At 48.0% G+C, this 20,520-nt stretch overlaps 2 protein-coding genes across 9 annotated transcripts in view; both read left to right on the top strand.

Annotated features, from left to right (window-relative positions):
• Window positions 1-970: 970 nt before the first annotated feature.
• Window positions 971-3,654, top strand: mrps33 (mitochondrial ribosomal protein S33). Of its 3 annotated transcripts, none has more exons than XM_004912466.4 (3): window positions 971-1,078; window positions 2,758-2,984; window positions 3,285-3,654. In XM_004912466.4, exons 2-3 carry the CDS (start codon window positions 2,770-2,772, stop codon window positions 3,388-3,390), a joined length of 321 nt encoding a protein of 106 aa, XP_004912523.1. In that variant the 5' UTR covers window positions 971-1,078; window positions 2,758-2,769; the 3' UTR covers window positions 3,391-3,654. The 3 variants fall into 3 exon arrangements, with proteins under 3 accessions (XP_004912523.1, XP_002943479.1, XP_031754394.1); XM_002943433.5 differs by lacking the exon at window positions 971-1,078 and adding an exon at window positions 1,094-1,325; XM_031898534.1 differs by lacking the exon at window positions 971-1,078 and adding an exon at window positions 1,115-1,312.
• A 5,257-nt stretch (window positions 3,655-8,911) lies between these two features.
• braf (B-Raf proto-oncogene, serine/threonine kinase) overlaps window positions 8,912-20,520 on the top strand; it is a 56,123-nt gene continuing 44,514 nt past the window's right edge. For 3 of the 6 annotated variants that reach the window (XM_031898529.1, XM_031898530.1, XM_031898528.1), the window contains exons 1-7: window positions 8,913-9,160; window positions 15,001-15,102; window positions 16,698-16,952; window positions 17,111-17,214; window positions 17,368-17,470; window positions 18,236-18,384; window positions 19,300-19,419. In XM_031898529.1, coding sequence (XP_031754389.1) covers window positions 9,002-9,160; window positions 15,001-15,102; window positions 16,698-16,952; window positions 17,111-17,214; window positions 17,368-17,470; window positions 18,236-18,384; window positions 19,300-19,419 — 992 coding nt within the window. In that variant the 5' untranslated portion in view covers window positions 8,913-9,001. Of the gene's footprint in view, window positions 9,161-15,000; window positions 15,103-16,697; window positions 16,953-17,110; window positions 17,215-17,367; window positions 17,471-18,235; window positions 18,385-19,299; window positions 19,420-20,520 lie in introns of all 6 variants that reach the window. The other 3 variants (XM_031898531.1, XM_031898533.1, XM_031898532.1) reach the window with 3 other exon arrangements.

Raw genomic sequence — 20,520 nt, 5'->3', positions numbered from 1 at the left:
GGTGAGGTTACTGCACTCTATAATGGGATGGGCTCCATCTAGTGGAACAGCAGAGCGTTACTGCTGAAGGTGAGGTTACTGCTCTCTATAATGGGATGGGCTCCATCTAGTGGAACAGCAGAGTGTTACAACTGAAATTGAGGTTACTGCACTCTATAATGGGATGGGCTCCATCTAGTGGAACGGCAGAGCGTTACAGCTGAAGGTGAGGTTACTGTACTGTCTAAGGGAAACACTATGGCACCCCCTACCCATATGTATAAATACAAATATACAGAGAGGGAATGTTCTGGGCACACAATAAGCTGTACCCCCATACTGTACTGTCTAAGGGAAACACTATGGCACCCCCTACCCATATGTATAAATACAAATATACAGAGAAGGAATGTTCTGGGCACACAATAAGCTGTACCCCCATACTGTACTGTCTAAGGGAAACACTATGGCACCCCCTACCCATATGTATAAATACAAATATACAGAGAAGGAATGTTCTGGGCACACAATAAGCTGTACCCCCATACTGTACTGTCTAAGGGAAACACTATGGCACCTCCTACCCATATGTATAAATACAAATATACAGAGAAGGGGGGGGGGGCACAGCTGCTAGATTATTACCCATGATGCTGCTGGGTATCTCAGTGGGAGGAGCTTTATTAATCCTTTGGTTACAAAATCCACATTGTATGGGGTATATTTATTACATGATGTTCCTTACACACTATACTATATAAGCCAGAGTGAGTATGACACGGCACAGAGACGCTACTAACTCCATTTTGCCTCTCCCGTTACCCGGTTACTCAGCTGGAAGAGACGCCAGCACCTCACCCTATCGCTTTCCGCCTATCCCCGTTGCTAAGCAGCCGCTTCCTCCCCGATTAACCCGTGTTACACACATTAGCCAATAGAGAGCGCCCATTATTCATCCAGGCTCCCTATTGGCTAACGGGGGCGGAACTCTAGGTGCGTCATGCGTTCCAAGCTCGCTTGGCTGGGGCTAACCCGGAAGTGACGCTTTCATGTCCGGGCCAGAGGGAGCCTGCAGGGGCTATAGAGGGAGGTCACACGGGTGAGTGTCGGGCTGCGCTACGGGAGCCGGTATTGACCCAGGGTTCTGTTCTTGCACAGCTCGTTGCTTTACGGCCGCGTTTTACTAAATGTTATTGCTATTGGAAGCAATTTTCTGTGGTTCTGACCCTGAAACGATGCGGAGCTGTGAGCTATAGGGGGAAGACACACGGAGCTACTTAGTAGCAGCTACTGGAACAGACAGCGCTGATCATTTACTCATTCATTCTCAGTAGTGTGTATGGCGAGTAGCTTTCCATTCAAACAGCTCCGGCTGTGCTACAGCTTTCTCACCAGCGCGGCCCTTTCATCTGTTATGGGCCCTGTCATCCGTAATCGCATCCGATTGGTCGCCCTGTGCTTATGTGTGGCGTCAGTACTCATGGGGCGCAACCTTATAAATGGGCCCGGAGCTGCCGCAGATTGGGGGCATTGTGTATGGGGGGGGCCCTGGCCAGCATAGTATTTGGGGGCACTATCTTTGTGTGGCCCTATATATGGGGGAACTGTCTTTGGGGGGCCCTGGCCAGCATAGCGTTAGGGGGGCACTGTGTATGGGGGCACTATCTTCAGGCAGCAATTGGGAGCACTGCATAGCGTTAAGGGGGCACTGTCTTTGGGGGGCCCTGGCCAGCATAGCATTAGGGGGGCCCTGTGTATGGGGGAACTGTCTATGGGGGGCCCTGGCCAGCATATCGTTAGGGGGGCCCTGTGTATGGGGGAACTGTCTATGGGGGGCCCTGTGTATGGGGGAACTGTCTATGGGGGGCCCTGTGTATGGGGGAACTGTGTATGGGGGAACTGTGTATGGGGGGCCCTGGCCAGCATATCGTTAGGGGGGCCTTGTGTATGGGGGAACTGTGTATGGGGGGGCCTGGCCAGTATAGTGTTAGGGGGGCCCTGTGTATGGGGGAACTGTCTATGGGGGGCCCTGTGTATGGGGGGCCCTGGCCAGCATATCGTTAGGGGGGCCCTGTGTATGGGGGAACTGTGTATGGGGGGGCCTGGCCAGTATAGTGTTAGGGGGGCCCTGTGTATGGGGGAACTGTGTATGGGGGGCCCTGGCCAGCATATCGTTAGGGGGGCCCTGTGTATGGGGGAACTGTGTATGGGGGGCCCTGGCCAGCATAGCGTTAGGGGGGCCCTGTGTATAGGGGGGCCCTGTGTATGGGGGAGCCCTGGCCAGCATAGTGTTAGGGGGGCCCTGTGTATGGGGGAGCCCTGGCCAGCATGGCATTAGGGGGGCCCTGGCCAGCATAGCGTCAGGGGGGCCCTGTGTATGGGGGGCCCTGGCCAGCATAGCGTTGGGGAGCACAGAGGGGGTGTTGATTGACGTGGGCACATTGCAGTTGGCTGGGGAGATAGTAGCACCCATGGCTCATTAGTGCAGTGTTGGGAACCGTCCCTATATAATCAACCTGTGGGGCCACACTCTCTGTAGCACTGCTACTGGGGGCTTCTTGCCTGGGACTTTTATATAGAGGGCTAGTTCTGCCGTACCCCGCACTGCTGTGTTATATCTTCCCCCCCCCCCCCCCCAACTCCATTGGCAGCGATGGCTTCTGCCCCTAAATAATCTTTGAGTGGCCTGTACGGCGAGTGGCTGATTTTGCCCGTTAGCCCTGGCTGTGCCCGGTAACACCATTTTCTCAATGACATGTTTTTATTTGCCTGTTTCAGACCATTTCCGCCATGTCCTCCCTGTCCAGCTACGCCCTGCGCATGTCTCGCCTGAGCGCCAGGATATTCGGAGAGGTGGTGAGGCCGACGGACCAGCGGTCGATGAAGGTGGTGAAGATGTTTAGTGAGGAGCCCCTGGCAAAGAGGAAAGAGGTGTTCGACTGGTACCCCCCACACAATACGTACGTCTCCTTGATGAGAAACCTGCGATACCTCGGCCTGTACAGGTAATTGTGCCAATTGTGCCCCCGGTACCCCCAGTCGTGCCATGATCTTCTCTATATTGTTGGGGAACACTAGAGGGCGCCCTATCCTGGCTCTAACCTAGGGCTTTATTCCATAAGCAGGTAGGTAGCTGCTAGACATGGGTTTCCTTGTAGTGCCCCAGTGGAGTTAAGGGAGGGCTCTTAGCCATAGGGTTTCGTTGCTAACGACTGTTACCTTAGTAACATTAATTAAAAAAAAAAGGGGCAAAGAATCCATGTTGTAATAATGAAACTGAGGTTTGTTGTTTGTTTATCTTTTAGGGACGAACACGAGGATTTCAAAGAGGAAATGAGACGTCTGAGAAAGCTTCGGGGTAAAGGCACCCCCAAAAAGGGTGAAGGGAAGAGGGCGATGAAGAAGAAATGAAATAGATTAACCCTCTGGGGGCGCTCGGGGTGACCCCCCCCCCCCCCCCAATCCACAGACTGTTTCATGTTGTTTCTATGGACATTCCCGGAGAGAAGAAACGGATGCCCCTCCAGTTGTTGTTAAACTAACACTCCCACGCGCGGCCTTAGGCCTCAGGGAGTTGTAGCTCAGCAGCATCTGGAAAGGCTGCCACTTTGCTCTGAAGACTGAACGTATAAACGTTGGAATCCGAGATTAAAGCTTATTATTTCATACAGTAAATCCTCACTTATGGGCTTATTTGGGTTCTAGGGTTCTCGAGATGAATGTTGATGAGTGCCGGAGCCTCACAGACCCCGTATCATTTTACAGCAGGAGGTCCCTGAATACTGTAGCGATGGCCAAACATCAGTCCCCCCCCTTCTATATGGTTGTATCGGACCAATCCGATATTGGCCAATCAAAATGCAGCAATCCAATGCACTGCCCAATCAAATGCAGCAATATGTGTACCAACTAGGGGTTTGCCAAAGTACTGAGCTTTATTAATCTGCCACCACTTTACCCCAAAGTGATAGGCCTGCCCATGTGACCAGTGACCAATGAGATTGTGGAGAACTGCTGCAGAAAGGAAAATCATTCTCTGTATACATTCTCTGTGGGAGCTGCCAAGTTTCTTTCTGATCAGCCGCTCTCCCGAAGCGATCATAAAATAATGTTATTGGTAATGTAACTGCTGTTAAAATCAGTTGTCTGTCTGGCTGTTTATATTGTCTGCACTGCTGGTTATGACTCCTGAAATGGAATCTGGCTTAATAACAGTCCTGGAGAAGAACTGGCTTCTGCTACATTGTTTCATGAGTCAGAACCAGCAGAGAAGGGAAAGGGACAGACACAGTGACAGTTACACATAACTATAAACCCAGTGAGAATGAGGAATGAATGGGTATTGGGGAGTTGTATCAGGAGTCAGAACCAGCAGTGCAGGGAAGGGAAAGGGACAGACACAGTGACAGTTACACATAACTATAAACCCAGTGAGAATGAGGGATGAATGGATATTGGGGAGTTGTATCAGGAGTCAGAACCAGCAGTGCAGGGAAGGGAAAGGGACAGACACAGTGACAGTTACACATAACTATAAACCCAGTGAGAATGAGGAATGAATGGATATTGGGGAGTTGTATCAGGAGTCAGAACCAGCAGTGCAGGGAAGGGAAAGGGACAGACACAGTGACAGTTACACATAACTATAAACCCAGTGAGAATGAGGGATGAATGGATATTGGGGAGTTGTATCAGGAGTCAGAACCAGCAGTGCAGAGAAGGGAAAGGGACAGACACAGTGACAGTTACACATAACTATAAACCCAGTGAGAATGAGGGATGAATGGATATTGGGGAGTTGTATCAGGAGTCAGAACCAGCAGTGCAGGGAAGGGAAAGGGACAGACACAGTGACAGTTACACATAACTATAAACCCAGTGAGAATGAGGAATGAATGGATATTTCCCTTTAAAGGAAGATATTTCATGAGAATATCAATTTACAGAGCATTATAGGAACATGTATAAGCCGTGTATAGCCAGACACTATAGGAGTCTCTTTCTCACCCTTCATGTTCTAATAATAAAGAAAGCCCTGTTGTGAGACTACAGAAGATGATGCGCAGCCAAAAGGTGTGACTCAGTAGTTGCTGTAAATACCAGTTCATCAGAAGCTCCTCAACTTGCCCAACCAGTCTAACAGATCCCCTGACATCACTATTTCATTGGCCCGGAGCCTAGGAGGTGATCTCTGTGCTCCTGTGTGCGTGATATGGCACCTCTGCTCTATACACATAATTATATGCAGTTACACACTATTCTGTACTTGCTCAGACTCATACAGCTTCTTCCCAACACTGTCATCACAATTTTTTGTCCACTCATCATTTGATGTGTGAGAGAGAACTTCACTTGTAAGGGCAGGACTGCTGGGGGGGGATCAGATAGGATCTGTGCCACTGTGACAGAATGCTCTGTTATACAGATAGCTAGAATCTCAGCCATAAAGCAGGGCAGGACTGCTGGGGGGGGATCAGATAGGATCTGTGCCACTGTGACAGAATGCTCTGTTATACAGATAGCTAGAATCTCAGCCATAAAGCAGGGCAGGACTGCTGGGGGGGGATCAGATAGGATCTGTGCCACTGTGACAGAATGCTCTGTTATACAGATAGCTAGAATCTCAGCCATAAAGCAGGGCAGGACTGCTGCTTACAATGGGGGGATCAGATAGGATCTGTGCCACTGTGAAAGAATGCTCTGTTATACAGATAGCTAGAATCTCAGCCATAAAGCAGGGCAGGACTGCTGCTTACAATGGGAGGGATCAGATAGGATCTGTGCCACTGTGACAGAATGCTCTGTTATACAGATAGCTAGAATCTCAGCCATAAAGCAGGGCAGGACTGCTGCTTACAATGGGGGGATCAGATAGGATCTGTGCCACTGTGACAGAATGCTCTGTTATACAGATAGCTAGAATCTCAGCCATAAAGCAGGGCAGGACTGCTGCTTACAATGGGGGGATCAGATAGGATCTGTGCCACTGTGACAGAATGCTCTGTTATACAGATAGCTAGAATCTCAGCCATAAAGCAGGGCAGGACTGCTGCTTACAATGGGGGGGATCAGATAGGATCTGTGCCACTGTGACAGAATGCTCTGTTATACAGATAGCTAGAATCTCAGCCATAAAGCAGGGCAGGACTGCTGCTTACAATGGGAGGGATCAGATAGGATCTGTGCCACTGTGACAGAATGCTCTGTTATACAGATAGCTAGAATCTCAGCCATAAAGCAGGGCAGGACTGCTGCTTACAATGGGAGGGATCAGATAGGATCTGTGCCACTGTGACAGAATGCTCTGTTATACAGATAGCTAGAATCTCAGCCATAAAGCAGGGCAGGACTGCTGCTTACAATGGGGGGGATCAGATAGGATCTGTGCCACTGTGACAGAATGCTCTGTTATACAGATAGCTAGAATCTCAGCCATAAAGCAGGGCAGGACTGCTGCTTACAATGGGGGGGGGGATCAGATAGGATCTGTGCCATTGTGACAAAATGCTCTGTTATACAGATAGCTAGAATCTCAGCCATAAAGCAGGGCAGGACTGCTGCTTACAATGGGGGGGATCAGATAGGATCTGTGCCACTGTGACAGAATGCTCTGTTATACAGATAGCTAGAATCTCAGCCATAAAGCAGGGCAGGACTGCTGCTTACAATGGGGGGGGGGATCAGATAGGATCTGTGCCATTGTGACAGAATGCTCTGTTATACAGATAGCTAGAATCTCAGCCATAAAGCAGGGCAGGGCTGCTGCTTACAATGGGGGGGGGATCAGATAGGATCTGTGCCATTGTGACAAAATGCTCTGTTATACAGATAGCTAGAATCTCAGCCATAAAGCAGGGCAGGACTGCTGCTTACAATGGGGGGGATCAGATAGGATCTGTGCCACTGTGACAGAATGCTCTGTTATACAGATAGCTAGAATCTCAGCCATAAAGCAGGGCAGGACTGCTGCTTACAATGGGGGGGGGGATCAGATAGGATCTGTGCCATTGTGACAGAATGCTCTGTTATACAGATAGCTAGAATCTCAGCCATAAAGCAGGGCAGGACTGCTGCTTACAATGGGGGGGGGGGATCAGATAGGATCTGTGCCATTGTGACAGAATGCTCTGTTATACAGATAGCTAGAATCTCAGCCATAAAGCAGGGCAGGACTGCTGCTTACACTTGGGGGGGATCAGATAGGATCTGTGCCACTGTGACAGAATGCTCTGTTATACAGATAGCTAGAATCTCAGCCATAAAGCAGGGCAGGACTGCTGCTTACACTTGGGGGGGATACCTGCTATCCCACAGCCCCAGTCCCTTCCCAGAAGACACATTCAGTTACTGGGAAGGAGTCTGTGAAAATAAGACAGGTATAAGGAGCTTTGTACATGGGGCTCTTTCATATAAACAATTATATTTATGTATACTATAGGTAGAACTATGAGCAGATGTGTATTTCCCTCACAATCCTAGCAGGGTTGTTGGCTGATCTCTATAACAGGTGCATATAAGGTGAGTGCAAGGTGTTATACTCCTCCCAGTGAGCATTTTAACAGGCAATATTTCCCCAGGGGCTACTGTCAGCTCTGAGTGTGTAATATGGTGGTGTGTTGAGCTATGTTCTAGCAATATTCACAATAAGCACTCACCCCAAATCCCCCCTAACTGGCCTTCAGGCTGGGCCCCCTTAGCCCATAACAAGGTTACAGATATATAGAAACATTGGGGTAACAGTCACCCCGCTATAGTTCCAGGGGTACCCAGGGCACAAATAAGCACTCACCCCAAATCCCCCCCTAACTGGCCTTCAGGCTGGGCCCCCTTAGCCCATAACAAGGTTACAGATATATAGAAACATTGGGGTAACAGTCACCCCGCTATAGTTCCAGGGGTACCCAGGGCACAAATAAGCACTCACCCCAAATCCCCCCCTAACTGGCCTTCAGGCTGGGCCCCCTTAGCCCATAACAAGGTTACAGATATATAGAAACATTGGGGTAACAGTCACCCCGCTATAGTTCCAGGGGTACCCAGGGCACAAATAAGCACTCACCCCAAATCCCCCCCTAACTGGCCTTCAGGCTGGGCCCCCTTAGCCCATAACAAGGTTACAGATATATAGAAACATTGGGGTAACAGTCACCCTGCTATAGTTCCAGGGGTACCCAGGGCACAAATAAGCACTCACCCCAAATCCCCCCCTAACTGGCCTTCAGGCTGGGCCCCCTTAGCTCATAACAAGGTTACAGATATATAGAAACATTGGGGTAACAGTCACCCCGCTATAGTTCCAGGGGTACCCAGGGCACAAATAAGCACTCACCCCAAATCCCCCCCTAACTGGCCTTCAGGCTGGGCCCCCTTAGCCCATAACAAGGTTACAGATATATAGAAACATTGGGGTAACAGTCACCCCGCTATAGTTCCAGGGGTACCCAGGGCACAAATAAGCACTCACCCCAAATCCCCCCCTAACTGGCCTTCAGGCTGGGCCCCCTTAGCCCATAACAAGGTTACAGATATATAGAAACATTGGGGTAACAGTCACCCTGCTATAGTTCCAGGGGTACCCAGGGCACAAATAAGCACTCACCCCAAATCCCCCCTAACTGGCCTTCAGGCTGGGCCCCCTTAGCCCATAACAAGGTTACAGATATATAGAAACATTGGGGTAACAGGCACAAATAAGCCCTGGGGTCCCTGAGGGAAATCAGCCCGGTTACAGACTGCTGTGTGAGGTACCGGCCCGTATAATACTTCAGTGGACGGAAAATGAATACATGACGTCAGGGATGCTCCGGGGTACGCGCTTACTGCACCTGCACAGCGGGGCGGAGCTAGCGGCAGAGGGTTCTCCCCGGTCTGACGTAAATAAACCCCCTAGTTAGCGCCGCCCCTCTGCTTTCTGATTGGACGCGCTGTTGTCGGGTACGCGCACGCTCAGTCCGCCCCTCCCTCTCCGAAGCCTGGGAAGACCTGGGTCGGCCGAGCGGGTGCGCGCACCATAGTATCCCTCATGCTCGCTCCCGCGCCTCCGGACCACTTCAAGATGGCGGCGGTAAGTGGGGGATCAACCGAGGGGCCCTCACTGCTCAACGGGGACCTGCTGGAGTCCGAGACCGGGGGACTGGGCGGAGCCGGCGAGATGTGTGCGTCCGGGGGGTACCCGGAGGAGGTGAGAGGGTGAGGGATAGGGGTGGAGTTGGGGAATGGGGGGGGCCTAGGCTATACTAATGTGCAGGGGTCCCCCCCTCAGCCAGTGGTTTATCTCTGTCCGGACTGTACCATTCTCCCTTTATAATAATATACGTACCTTATAGATCTATATATATATATATATATGTATCTGTCCCTCAGTGCCTGGGCTGTACCACTCTATATAATATTACCTGTACAATATATCTATATATGTGTCTGTCCCTCAGTGCCTGGGCTTTACCACTCTATATAATATTACCTGTACAATATATCTATATATGTGTCTGTCCCTCAGTGCCTGGGCTGTACCACTCTATATAATATTACCTGTACAATATATCTATATATGTGTCTGTCCCTCAGTGCCTGGGCTGTACCACTCTATATAATATTACCTGTACAATATATCTATATATGTGTCTGTCCCTCAGTGCCTGGGCTGTACCACTCTATATAATATTACCTGTACAATATATCTATATATGTATCTGTGTCCCTCAGTGGCCTGGGCTGTACCACTCTATATAATATTACCTGTACAATATATCTATATATGTGTCTGTCCCTCAGTGCCTGGGCTGTACCACTCTATATAATATTACCTGTACAATATATCTATATATGTGTCTGTGTCCCTCAGTGCCTGGGCTGTACCACTCTATATAATATTACCTGTACAATATATCTATATATGTATCTGTGTCCCTCAGTGCCTGGGCTGTACCACTCTATATAATATTACCTGTACAATATATCTATATATGTGTCTGTCCCTCAGTGCCTGGGCTGTACCACTCTATATAATATTACCTGTACAATATATCTATATATGTGTCTGTGTCCCTCAGTGCCTGGGCTGTACCACTCTATATAATATTACCTGTACAATATATCTATATATGTATCTGTGTCCCTCAGTGCCTGGGCTTTACCACTCTATATAATATTACCTGTACAATATATCTATATATGTGTCTGTGCCCCTCAGTGCCTGGGCTGTACCACTCTATATAATATTACCTGTACAATATATATATATTTATATATATATATATATATATGTGTGTCTGTGTCCCTCAGTGCCTGGGCTGTACCACTCTATATAATATTACCTGTACAATATATCTATATATGTATCTGTCCCTCAGTGCCTGGGCTGTACCACTCTATATAATATTACCTGTACAATATATCTATATATGTGTCTGTCCCTCAGTGCCTGGGCTGTACCACTCTATATAATATTACCTGTACAATATATCTATATATGTATCTGTGTCCCTCAGTGCCTGGGCTTTACCACTCTATATAATATTACCTGTACAATATATATATTTATATATATATATATATATATATATGTGTCTGTGTCCCTCAGTGCCTGGGCTGTACCACTCTATATAATATTACCTGTACAATATATATATTTATATATATATATATATATATGTGTCTGTGCCCCTCAGTGCCTGGGCTTTACCACTCTATATAATATTACCTGTACAATATATCTATATATGTGTCTGTGCCCCTCAGTGCCTGGGCTGTACCACTCTATATAATATTACCTGTACAATATATATATTTATATATATATATATATATGTGTGTGTCTGTGTCCCTCAGTGCCTGGGCTGTACCACTCTATATAATATTACCTGTACAATATATATATTTATATATATATATATATATATGTGTCTGTGCCCCTCAGTGCCTGGGCTGTACCACTCTATATAATATTACCTGTACAATATATATATTTATATATATATATATATATATATATGTGTGTCTGTGTCCCTCAGTGCCTGGGCTGTACCACTCTATATAATATTACCTGTACAATATATATATTTATATATATATATATATATGTGTCTGTGCCCCTCAGTGCCTGGGCTGTACCACTCTATATAATATTACCTGTACAATATATCTATAAATGTGTCTGTCCCTCAGTGCCTGGGCTGTACCACTCTATATAATATTACCTGTACAATATATCTATATATGTGTCTGTGTCACTGACTGTCTGGGCTGTACCACTCTATCTGATATTACATGTGCAGTATAGCTATATATATGTGTGTGTCTGGACTATACCATTCTCTATGTAATATATGTACAGTATAGACCTATATGTGTCACTCTTTGTCTGGGCTGTACCACTCTCCCTATAGAATAACTATATGTGCAGTATAGATCTGTATCTGTGTCTCTTGGTGTCTGGGTTGTATCACTCTTTATATAATATATATATATATATATATATATATATATATATATATATATATATATATATATATATATATATATAGATACACTATAGATCTATATGTATCTATCACTCTTTATATAATATTATTTGTACAGTATAGATCTATTTGTGTCACTCAGTGTCCGGGCCGTACCATTCTCTCTATAGATAATATTATTTGTACAGTATAGATCTATATGTGACTACTTTGTAGCAATGGAGAAAGTTACTTCTTTTATTTGAGTTTTTATAGCAAGGGAGAGCTGCTACTGTGTTGCACTTATTGTGAAGGGATAATGTACCCCCTACTGTAAATGATAAGGATATTCGCAGTCACTGAGGGGTTCTGTGCCCATATAAAGGCACAAGGCTGCAGGCTGAGTTATACAGGGAACTCTGAGTATCACTCATGTATTATAAGGGATAATGTACCCCCTACTGTAAATGATAAGGATATTAGCAGTCACTGAGGGGTTCTGTGCCCATATAAAGGCACAAGGCTGCAGGCTGAGTTATACAGGGAACTCTGAGTATCACTCATGTATTATAAGGGATAATGTACCCCCTACTGTAAATGATAAGGATATTAGCAGTCACTGAGGGGTTCTGTGCCCATATAAAGGCACAAGGCTGCAGGCTGAGTTATACAGGGAACTCTGAGTATCACTCATGTATTATAAGGGATAATGTACCCCCTACTGTAAATGATAAGGATATTAGCAGTCACTGAGGGGTTCTGTGCCCCCCATATAAAGGCACAAGGCTGCAGGCTGAGTTATACAGGGAACTCTGAGTATCACTCATGTATTATAAGGGATAATGTACCCCCTACTGTAAATGATAAGGATATTAGCAGTCACTGAGGGGTTCTGTGCCCCCCATATAAAGGCACAAGGCTGCAGGCTGAGTTATACAGGGAACTCTGAGTATCACTCATGTATTATAAGGGATAATGTACCCCCTACTGTAAATGATAAGGATATTCGCAGTCACTGAGGGGTTCTGTGCCCCCCATATAAAGGCACAAGGCTGCAGGCTGAGTTATACAGGGAACTCTGAGTATCACTCATGTATTATAGGGATAATGTACCCCCTACTGTAAATGATAAGGATATTAGCAGTCACTGAGGGGTTCTGTGCCCATATAAAGGCACAAGGCTGCAGGCTGAGTTATACAGGGAACTCTGAGTATCACTCATGTATTATAAGGGATAATGTACCCCCTACTGTAAATGATAAGGATATTAGCAGTCACTGAGGGGCTCTGTGCCCCCCATATAAAGGCACAAGGCTGCAGGCTGAGTTATACAGGGAACTCTGAGTATCACTCATGTATTATAAGGGATAATGTACCCCCTACTGTAAATGATAAGGATATTAGCAGTCACTGAGGGGTTCTGTGCCCATATAAAGGCACAAGGCTGCAGGCTGAGTTATACAGGGAACTCTGAGTATCACTCATGTATTATAAGGGATAATGTACCCCCTACTGTAAATGATAAGGATATTAGCAGTCACTGAGGGGTTCTGTGCCCCCCATATAAAGGCACAAGGCTGCAGGCTGAGTTATACAGGGAACTCTGAGTATCACTCATGTATTATAAGGGATACTGTACCCCCTACTGTAAATGATAAGGATATTAGCAGTCACTGAGGGGTTCTGTGCCCATATAAAGGCACAAGGCTGCAGGCTGAGTTATACAGGGAACTCTGAGTATCACTCATGTATTATAAGGGATAATGTACCCCCTACTGTAAATGATAAGGATATTCGCAGTCACTGAGGGGTTCTGTGCCCATATAAAGGCAATAAGTGCCTAATAATTGTCATAAAAATGTTCCGGTCCCAGAGAGAGATGAAGGAATGACCATAATGACAATAAAGAATGAGTTGAATTGTATATAATGCGCCTGAGCAATGTGCCAATATTCATTCCTTCCTCCCAGGGAGCCTTATAGCACACGATTAAAGGGGAAGTAAAGGTCCTATACTGCCAATGGGCAAAGCGCTGCCGAGTATTATTGGCGCCTTTGTGCCTCCATCCCTCTGCTGGCACCGCCCCCCAACAAGTCTCTGCTTTCCTCCTTTCATGTACCTCCTTTCCTTTTTATTTATATATATATATATTTTTATTTAGCATTTTGTTCAGCTTCTAACTGGTTGCTAGAGACTAGTTTACCCTAGCAACCAGGCAGAATGAAAGACAGGAAGATGAATAGGATGGGACCCGAATAGACCAATTAGGACCTAGAACTTCAAGAAGTGTTACTAAATGGCTGATACGGTGACATTTATATGTGGGTTAAACCTAATTATGGAGTAACCCCCCCCCCCCCAAAAAAAATACTATATTTCCCAAAATGCTGCTGTCTACTAAAACACAAGGCAGGATTATGTGCCCTTTACATGGACAGTATCCTAGCTTTCATCAACGAGCCAATGTGGTCCCTGATCTGACTGAAAAATCAAACCCGCCCCCCCTCACTCTGTACATAGGGACCCGCCCCCCCCTCACTCTGTACATAGGGACCCGCCCCCCCCTCACTCTGTACATAGGGACCCGCCCCCCCCTCACTCTGTACATAGGGACCCGCCCCCCCTCACTCTGTACATAGGGACCCGCCCCCCCCTCACTCTGTACATAGGGACCCGCCCCCCCCTCACTCTGTACATAGGGACCCGCCCCCCCTCACTCTGTACATAGGGACCCGCCCCCCCCCTCACTCTGTACATAGGGACCCGCCCCCCCTCACTCTGTACATAGGGACCCGCCCCCCCTCCCTCACTGTACATAGGGACCCGCCCCCCCTCACTCTGTACATAGGGACCCGCCCCCCCTCACTCTGTACATAGGGACCCGCCCCCCCTCACTCTGTACATAGGGACCCGCCCCCCCCTCACTCTGTACATAGGGACCCGCCCCGCCTCCCTCACTCTGTACATAGGGACCCGCCCTGCCTCCCTCACTCTGTACATAGGGACCCGCCCCCCCTCCCTCACTCTGTACATAGGGACCCGCCCCCCCTCCCTCACTCTGTACATAGGGACCCGCCCCCCCTCCCTCACTCTGTACATAGGGACCCGCCCCCCCTCCCTCACTCTGTACATAGGGACCCGCCCCCCCTCCCTCACTCTGTACATAGGGACCCGCCCCCCCTCCCTCACTCTGTACATAGGGACCCGCCCCCCCTCCCTCACTCTGTACATAGGGACCCGCCCCCCCTCCCTCACTCTGTACATAGGGACCCGCCCCCCCTCCCTCACTCTGTACATAGGGACCCGCCCCCCCTCCCTCACTCTGTACATAGGGACCCGCCCCCCCTCCCTCACTCTGTACATAGGGACCCGCCCCCCCTCCCTCACTCTGTACATAGGGACCCGCCCCCCCCTCACTGGCAGTTTATTGGCTGCTATTAAAGATAAATAATTAAGACCAATTGAATATTTGTTCAGTATTGGCCATTCTATAACATTAAGTTAACTTAAAGCTGAACTATGCTTTCAAGCACAGTAAGGAATATGCTGCTCACACGTCTGTCTGTCCTTCCCTCCCCAGGTCTGGAATATAAAGCAGATGATAAAGTTAACACAAGAGCACATCGAAGCCCTGCTGGACAAATTTGGAGGCGAGCACAACCCCCCATCTATATACGTAGAGGTAATTATATGCACTCCTTTATATTACTGTCTGTAATGCTACTGTGTGCTAACCCCCAGCGCTAAATATAAAGGATATAGGGGGCTGCTAGCAATGTGCCCTTCCTTTCCTGCGCCATTCTGATCATTGTCCTATGTACAGTATAAACTAAGGGGTCATGAATCAAATTTGGGGGCCCAGCCTTAAGGCCAGTGAAGGGGGGATTTGGGGTGAGTGCTTATTTGTGCCCTGGGTACCCCTGGAACTATAGTGGGGTGACTGTTTCCCCAATGTTTCTATATATTTTTCACCTTGTTATGGGCTAAGGGGGCCCAGCCTGAAGGCCAGTTAGGGGGGATTTGGGGTGAGTGCTTATTTGTGCCCTGGGTACCCCTGGAACTATAGCGGGGTGACTGTTACCCCAATGTTTCTAAATATCTGTAACCTTGCTATGGGCTAAGGGGGCCCAGCCTGAAGGCCAGTTAGGGGGGGATTTGGGGTGAGTGCTTATTTGTGCCCTGGGTACCCCTGGAACTATAGTGGGGTGACTGTTACCCCAATGTTTCTATATATCTGTAACCTTGTTATGGGCTAAGGGGGCCCAGCCTGAAGGCCAGTTAGGGGGGATTTGGGGTGAGTGCTTATTTGTGCCCTGGGTACCCCTGGAACTATAGTGGGGTGACTGTTACCCCAATGTTTCTATATATCTGTAACCTTGTTATGGGCTAAGGGGGCCCAGCCTGAAGGCCAGTTAGGGGGGGGATTTGGGGTGAGTGCTTATTTGTGCCCTGGGTACCCCTGGAACTATAGCGGGGTGACTGTTACCCCAATGTTTCTGTATATCTGTAACCTTGTTATGGGCTAAAGGGGCCCAGCCTGAAGGCCAGTTAGGGGGGGATTTGGGGTGAGTGCTTATTTGTGCCCTGGGTACCCCTGGAACTATAGTGGGGTGACTGTTACCCCAATGTTTCTATATATCTGTAACCTTGTTATGGGCTAAGGGGGCCCAGCCTGAAGGCCAGTTAGGGGGGGATTTGGGGTGAGTGCTTATTTGTGCCCTGGGTACCCCTGGAACTATAGCAGGGTGACTGTTACCCCAATGTTTCTATATATCTGTAACCTTGTTATGGGCTAAGGGGGCCCAGCCTGAAGGCCAGTTAGGGGGGGATTTGGGGTGAGTGCTTATTTGTGCCCTGGGTACCCCTGGAACTATAGCGGGGTGACTGTTACCCCAATGTTTCTATATATCTGTAACCTTGTTATGGGCTAAGGGGGCCCAGCCTGAAGGCCAGTTAGGGGGGGATTTGGGGTGAGTGCTTATTTGTGCCCTGGGTACCCCTGGAACTATAGCGGGGTGACTGTTACCCCAATGTTTCTATATATCTGTACCCTTGTTATGGGCTAAGGGGGCCCAGCCTGAAGGCCAGTTAGGGGGGGATTTGGGGTGAGTGCTTATTTGTGCCCTGGGTACCCCTGGAACTATAGCGGGGTGACTGTTACCCCAATGTTTCTATATATCTGTAACCTTGCCATGGCTTACTGATTGGCTCCTTGTTAGGATAAGGTGGTGCCTTTATTTAGGGGGCTTATTTTATGACTGTGTTCCCCCCATTCAGGCTTATGAGGAATACACCAGCAAACTGGATCTATTACAGCAGAGGGAACAGCAGTTACTGGAGTCTATGGGCAATGGAACAGACTCTACTTCTTTGCCTTCAGAGCTGACACTTTCCTCGGTCCCATCTAATCTATCCTTGGCTCCTTCAGCTCTCTCAGCCCTGCGGACCCCCAGCGACCCCTCCCGTATCAATCCCAAGTCTCCCCAGAAACCTATTGTCCGAGTCTTCCTTCCCAACAAGCAGCGCACTGTGGTAAGATATCTGGAAGGCTCCATGCCGGGTTTGCTCCATGTTAAATGCTGTTAGTATGGCCTCCCTTACCCTGGCCACTGCCGGGTTCTTATGTTTACAGATAAGGAGGAGTTTATGAAACATGGGCTTAACTGACAATTGATTGATTCCCCTGCCAGGTACCAGCTAGGAGTGGTGTGACAGTGCGAGACAGCCTAAAGAAAGCCCTGATGATGCGAGGGTTAATCCCAGAATGCTGTGCTGTGTACAGGGTGCAAGATGGGTAAGTGTTGCTTGCAGTGCTGAGTAGTTGCGGCCATATTGCTTTTCCCTTCTAAACTGTTGCACACAGGCTGTAACATCATCATTTATTCTTGGGGGGGGGGGGGGCGGGGCAAGCAATATGGCCTTTCCAACTTGTATTTGCCCCCATTAGGGAGAAGAAGCCGATTGGCTGGGATACAGATATAAGCTGGATCACTGGAGAAGAGTTACACGTGGAAGTCTTGGAGAATGTGCCGCTCACAACCCATAACTTTGTAGGTACAACGTCTCCATTTACACGGGTGTATCATTCCTGTAGATCTAGTAGTGGGGGGGGGGGGGTTGCTTAGTAGGGTCTGTACGCCTTGCCCAGCTTATATATTGGTTTTACACAGCGGATTCTTAAGTGGTACCTGTGGGTCAGTAGATCCATAGCAAACGTTGCACCTTTCATTACATGAATTCAAAGGTTATCAGGGTGATGCTGGGAGGACGAGGGCCCCCCCACAACCCTGAGGGGAGACCCAGGATGGAAGTGCAGGGAGGCAGGCACTGCTCATTCTAGCGATGGATCGGCAGTAGGTGCCCAGGGCCACACTGATGGGTGCCAAGCAGTCCGTACTGCCTATTATAGGGTGCTGTTGTTACCTGCGCCCCCTAACTTACAGGTAATGGTGCAGTATTTGTGGGGACACGGAGACCTGCAGCAATTTTTCAAGGGTCAGAGAGTAAAGTGCTAAAATGATGCCATATTGGGCACATAGTTTGCACCCTGTACTTAGGAAATGACCCCTCTTGGCTGCTGTGGGGCAATAACCCCCTGTCGGAGAAGCCCAGCCGTTATTGCAGTTTTGGGTGGTTCGTCTCCCCCCCACATAGTTACTAACTGCCCCGTGTGCCCTTGCCCCCCCTCTTAAATGTCTTTCCCGTGAGTGGGCAAAGGGAAGCGCTATGCACTGCTGTGTGCCTGGCACTGTTCATGTTTGTACAAGATGCCCGCGGCCGTGCCACTCAGCCCTGTTCCTTTCTGCGTTGCGCAGGTACGGAAAACCTTCTTCACGCTGGCTTTCTGCGACTTCTGTCGGAAGCTGCTGTTCCAGGGCTTCCGCTGCCAGACGTGCGGGTACAAGTTCCACCAGCGGTGCAGCACGGAGGTGCCTCTTATGTGTGTTAACTACGACCGTCTAGAGTAAGTGCCCCCACCCTTTCAGCCAATTAGAACACTAGCCGGCCTTTAGCCAATCAGAGCACTAAGCTGGCCATATAAGTTTGATACAGGCTGGCCGGACGATTTATATGTGTGTACCCTTGGTATTGGTTGGGCAGGTTTGGCAATTACCTTTGCCTGTTGCGCAGCTCTCCAGTTTGGAATTTCAGAGGCTGATCTGGTTGCTAGGGTCCTTAGCAACCAGGGAGTGGTGAGAATGTGAGACTGGAATATGAATAGGAGTGGGACTAAATAGATAATTAATAAAAGTGACAATAATAACATTGTAGCCTTTAGGGGGCAATAGTTTGTTTGGCTGCCGGGGGTCTGTGAAAGTTGAAGAAAGAGTCGGAAGGAGGAAATAATCCAAAAACTATAAAAAAAATAAAATAAATAAAAAAAATAACAAAGACCAGTTGAACAGTGTTTAGAATTTTCTATTCTATAACATACGAAGAGTTAACTTAGTTTGGGCTCTGTGCCTGAACAAATGGAACAGTAGAAAGGCCGCCATGGTGTATGGTCCAGCCTATGGCAGATCTAGATCAGCCTGTAGCCAATCGTAGCGTTGGAAAACAACTGGGGCTTTGGAGGCTTCAGAAGCCTGGGCCAACCTATAGTAAAGCAGAGCATTAGATACTCCACAGAAGTAGAGGATTAGCAGCAGATATGGAACAAAGTACACTTTAAGCCCATATTAAAGGGGAAGTTCACCATTACATTATCATTGTCCGTTTCTTAACAACCCCTTTAATGGCCAGTGGGGGTAAATCTAAGGCAACTGGACCTGTCGCTGCTAAATATAAATGCATAGAATTCCATGTATTACAGCCAATGGCTGTGTATCCCCCTCTCAGCGGGGCTAATTCCTTCTTTCCCTTTGTTTCCGCCTCACAGTTTGCTGTTTGTCTCCAAGTTCTTTGAACACCACCCAATATCTCAGGAGGAAGCTCCGTTTGAAGAGGTCGCCCCAGCCGCTGAGTCCTCGACTCCTCCGCCCCCTCCAGATGCCACAGGGTAATGTTCTAGCTCTGATGTTCCGTGTCTCCGTGCCAGCTCGCCCCAACCGTCTATTGCCCCAGCTGTATATACAGCCTTTGGCCAAGGCCCCCCTGGGGGGGGGGGTAAATCCAGACATGAAAAGATACAATTGGCACGACTTGAAAGCAAACCAGCACTCCATATACATTGACGTTAACCCCCCTTCACCCCCCAAAAAATACCTGTATATATAACTGCTGTTGACTGTTTATGTTCTGATCTGTGCTAGAACGGACTCCTGAAATGATGTAGCAGAGCCGGGGCATTATTAGATCTACAGGAGAACGGAATTCTGCTGCATTGTTTCAGAAGTCGGAACCAGAGAACAGAATTAAGGGATAAGCAAATACCTGTATGCATTTCTGTACGTCGGCCGGAGTTTTTCCCATGCTCTGGGCGCTGCAGAAATGTAAAATCCCCACTGATTTGTGAGTGGCGCCCCCTATTATTGTCCTTCCTACACGGGAATCATGGTATAAAGGTTCCCCTTTATTCATTTGGGCCCCAGTAGGATGCCCAAGTGCCTTAAAGTGATACTGACACGAAAAAACCACTTTTTAAAATATAAATCTACATAAAAAGTTGCCTATAGGTCGTGTTGATCATTTTTTACTGATAGGGCTGCTTTTGTAAGTAATTGTTACTTGAAATCCCAAAACCTGACTGTTTTGCCAGCCTGACTGTCTCTTCTCAGCCTGTCAGTTATAGCTTCTAATGCTAACGGCCTCCTGCTGGACAAATATGGCCGCCCCCTCATAGAGGAACATGGGGGATCAGATAGGGAATGTAAAAGCATGGACAAATACTTTTATGGCAAAATTATAAATAGCATGCAAAGACAATGTTATGACAGATGTAAAAATGGTTTCATTTCTGGTGTCAGTGTCTCTTTAATGGGAATATGAGCTGTTTAGCTGTTATTGAACTACAGTTCCCACAATCCCCTAGCTATGAGGGTTGCGTAGATTCATTGGAAATGAATCCCACCCCCCAGCTGTTTAACTACAACTCCCAACACTTCAGGGGACCATTAGTGACTTCCTACTACACAATGCCCACAAACATGGCTGCTTAGTG

This window comes from Xenopus tropicalis, chromosome 3, assembly GCF_000004195.4.
Source record: "Xenopus tropicalis strain Nigerian chromosome 3, UCB_Xtro_10.0, whole genome shotgun sequence".
NCBI lineage: Eukaryota > Metazoa > Chordata > Amphibia > Anura > Pipidae > Xenopus > Xenopus tropicalis.
This window is presented reverse-complemented; position numbering and strand designations above follow the sequence as displayed.

What these genes read in the sequence shown, in the direction of transcription:
- mrps33 (XM_004912466.4), top strand. Translation starts at nt 2,770, where the DNA reads ATGTCCTCCCTGTCCAGCTACGCCCTGCGCATGTCTCGCCTGAGCGCC. An exon ending in CGATACCTCGGCCTGTACAG is followed by an intron (nt 2,985 to 3,284) that starts GTAATTGTGCCA and finishes TTTATCTTTTAG; the next exon opens with GGACGAACACGAGGATTTCA.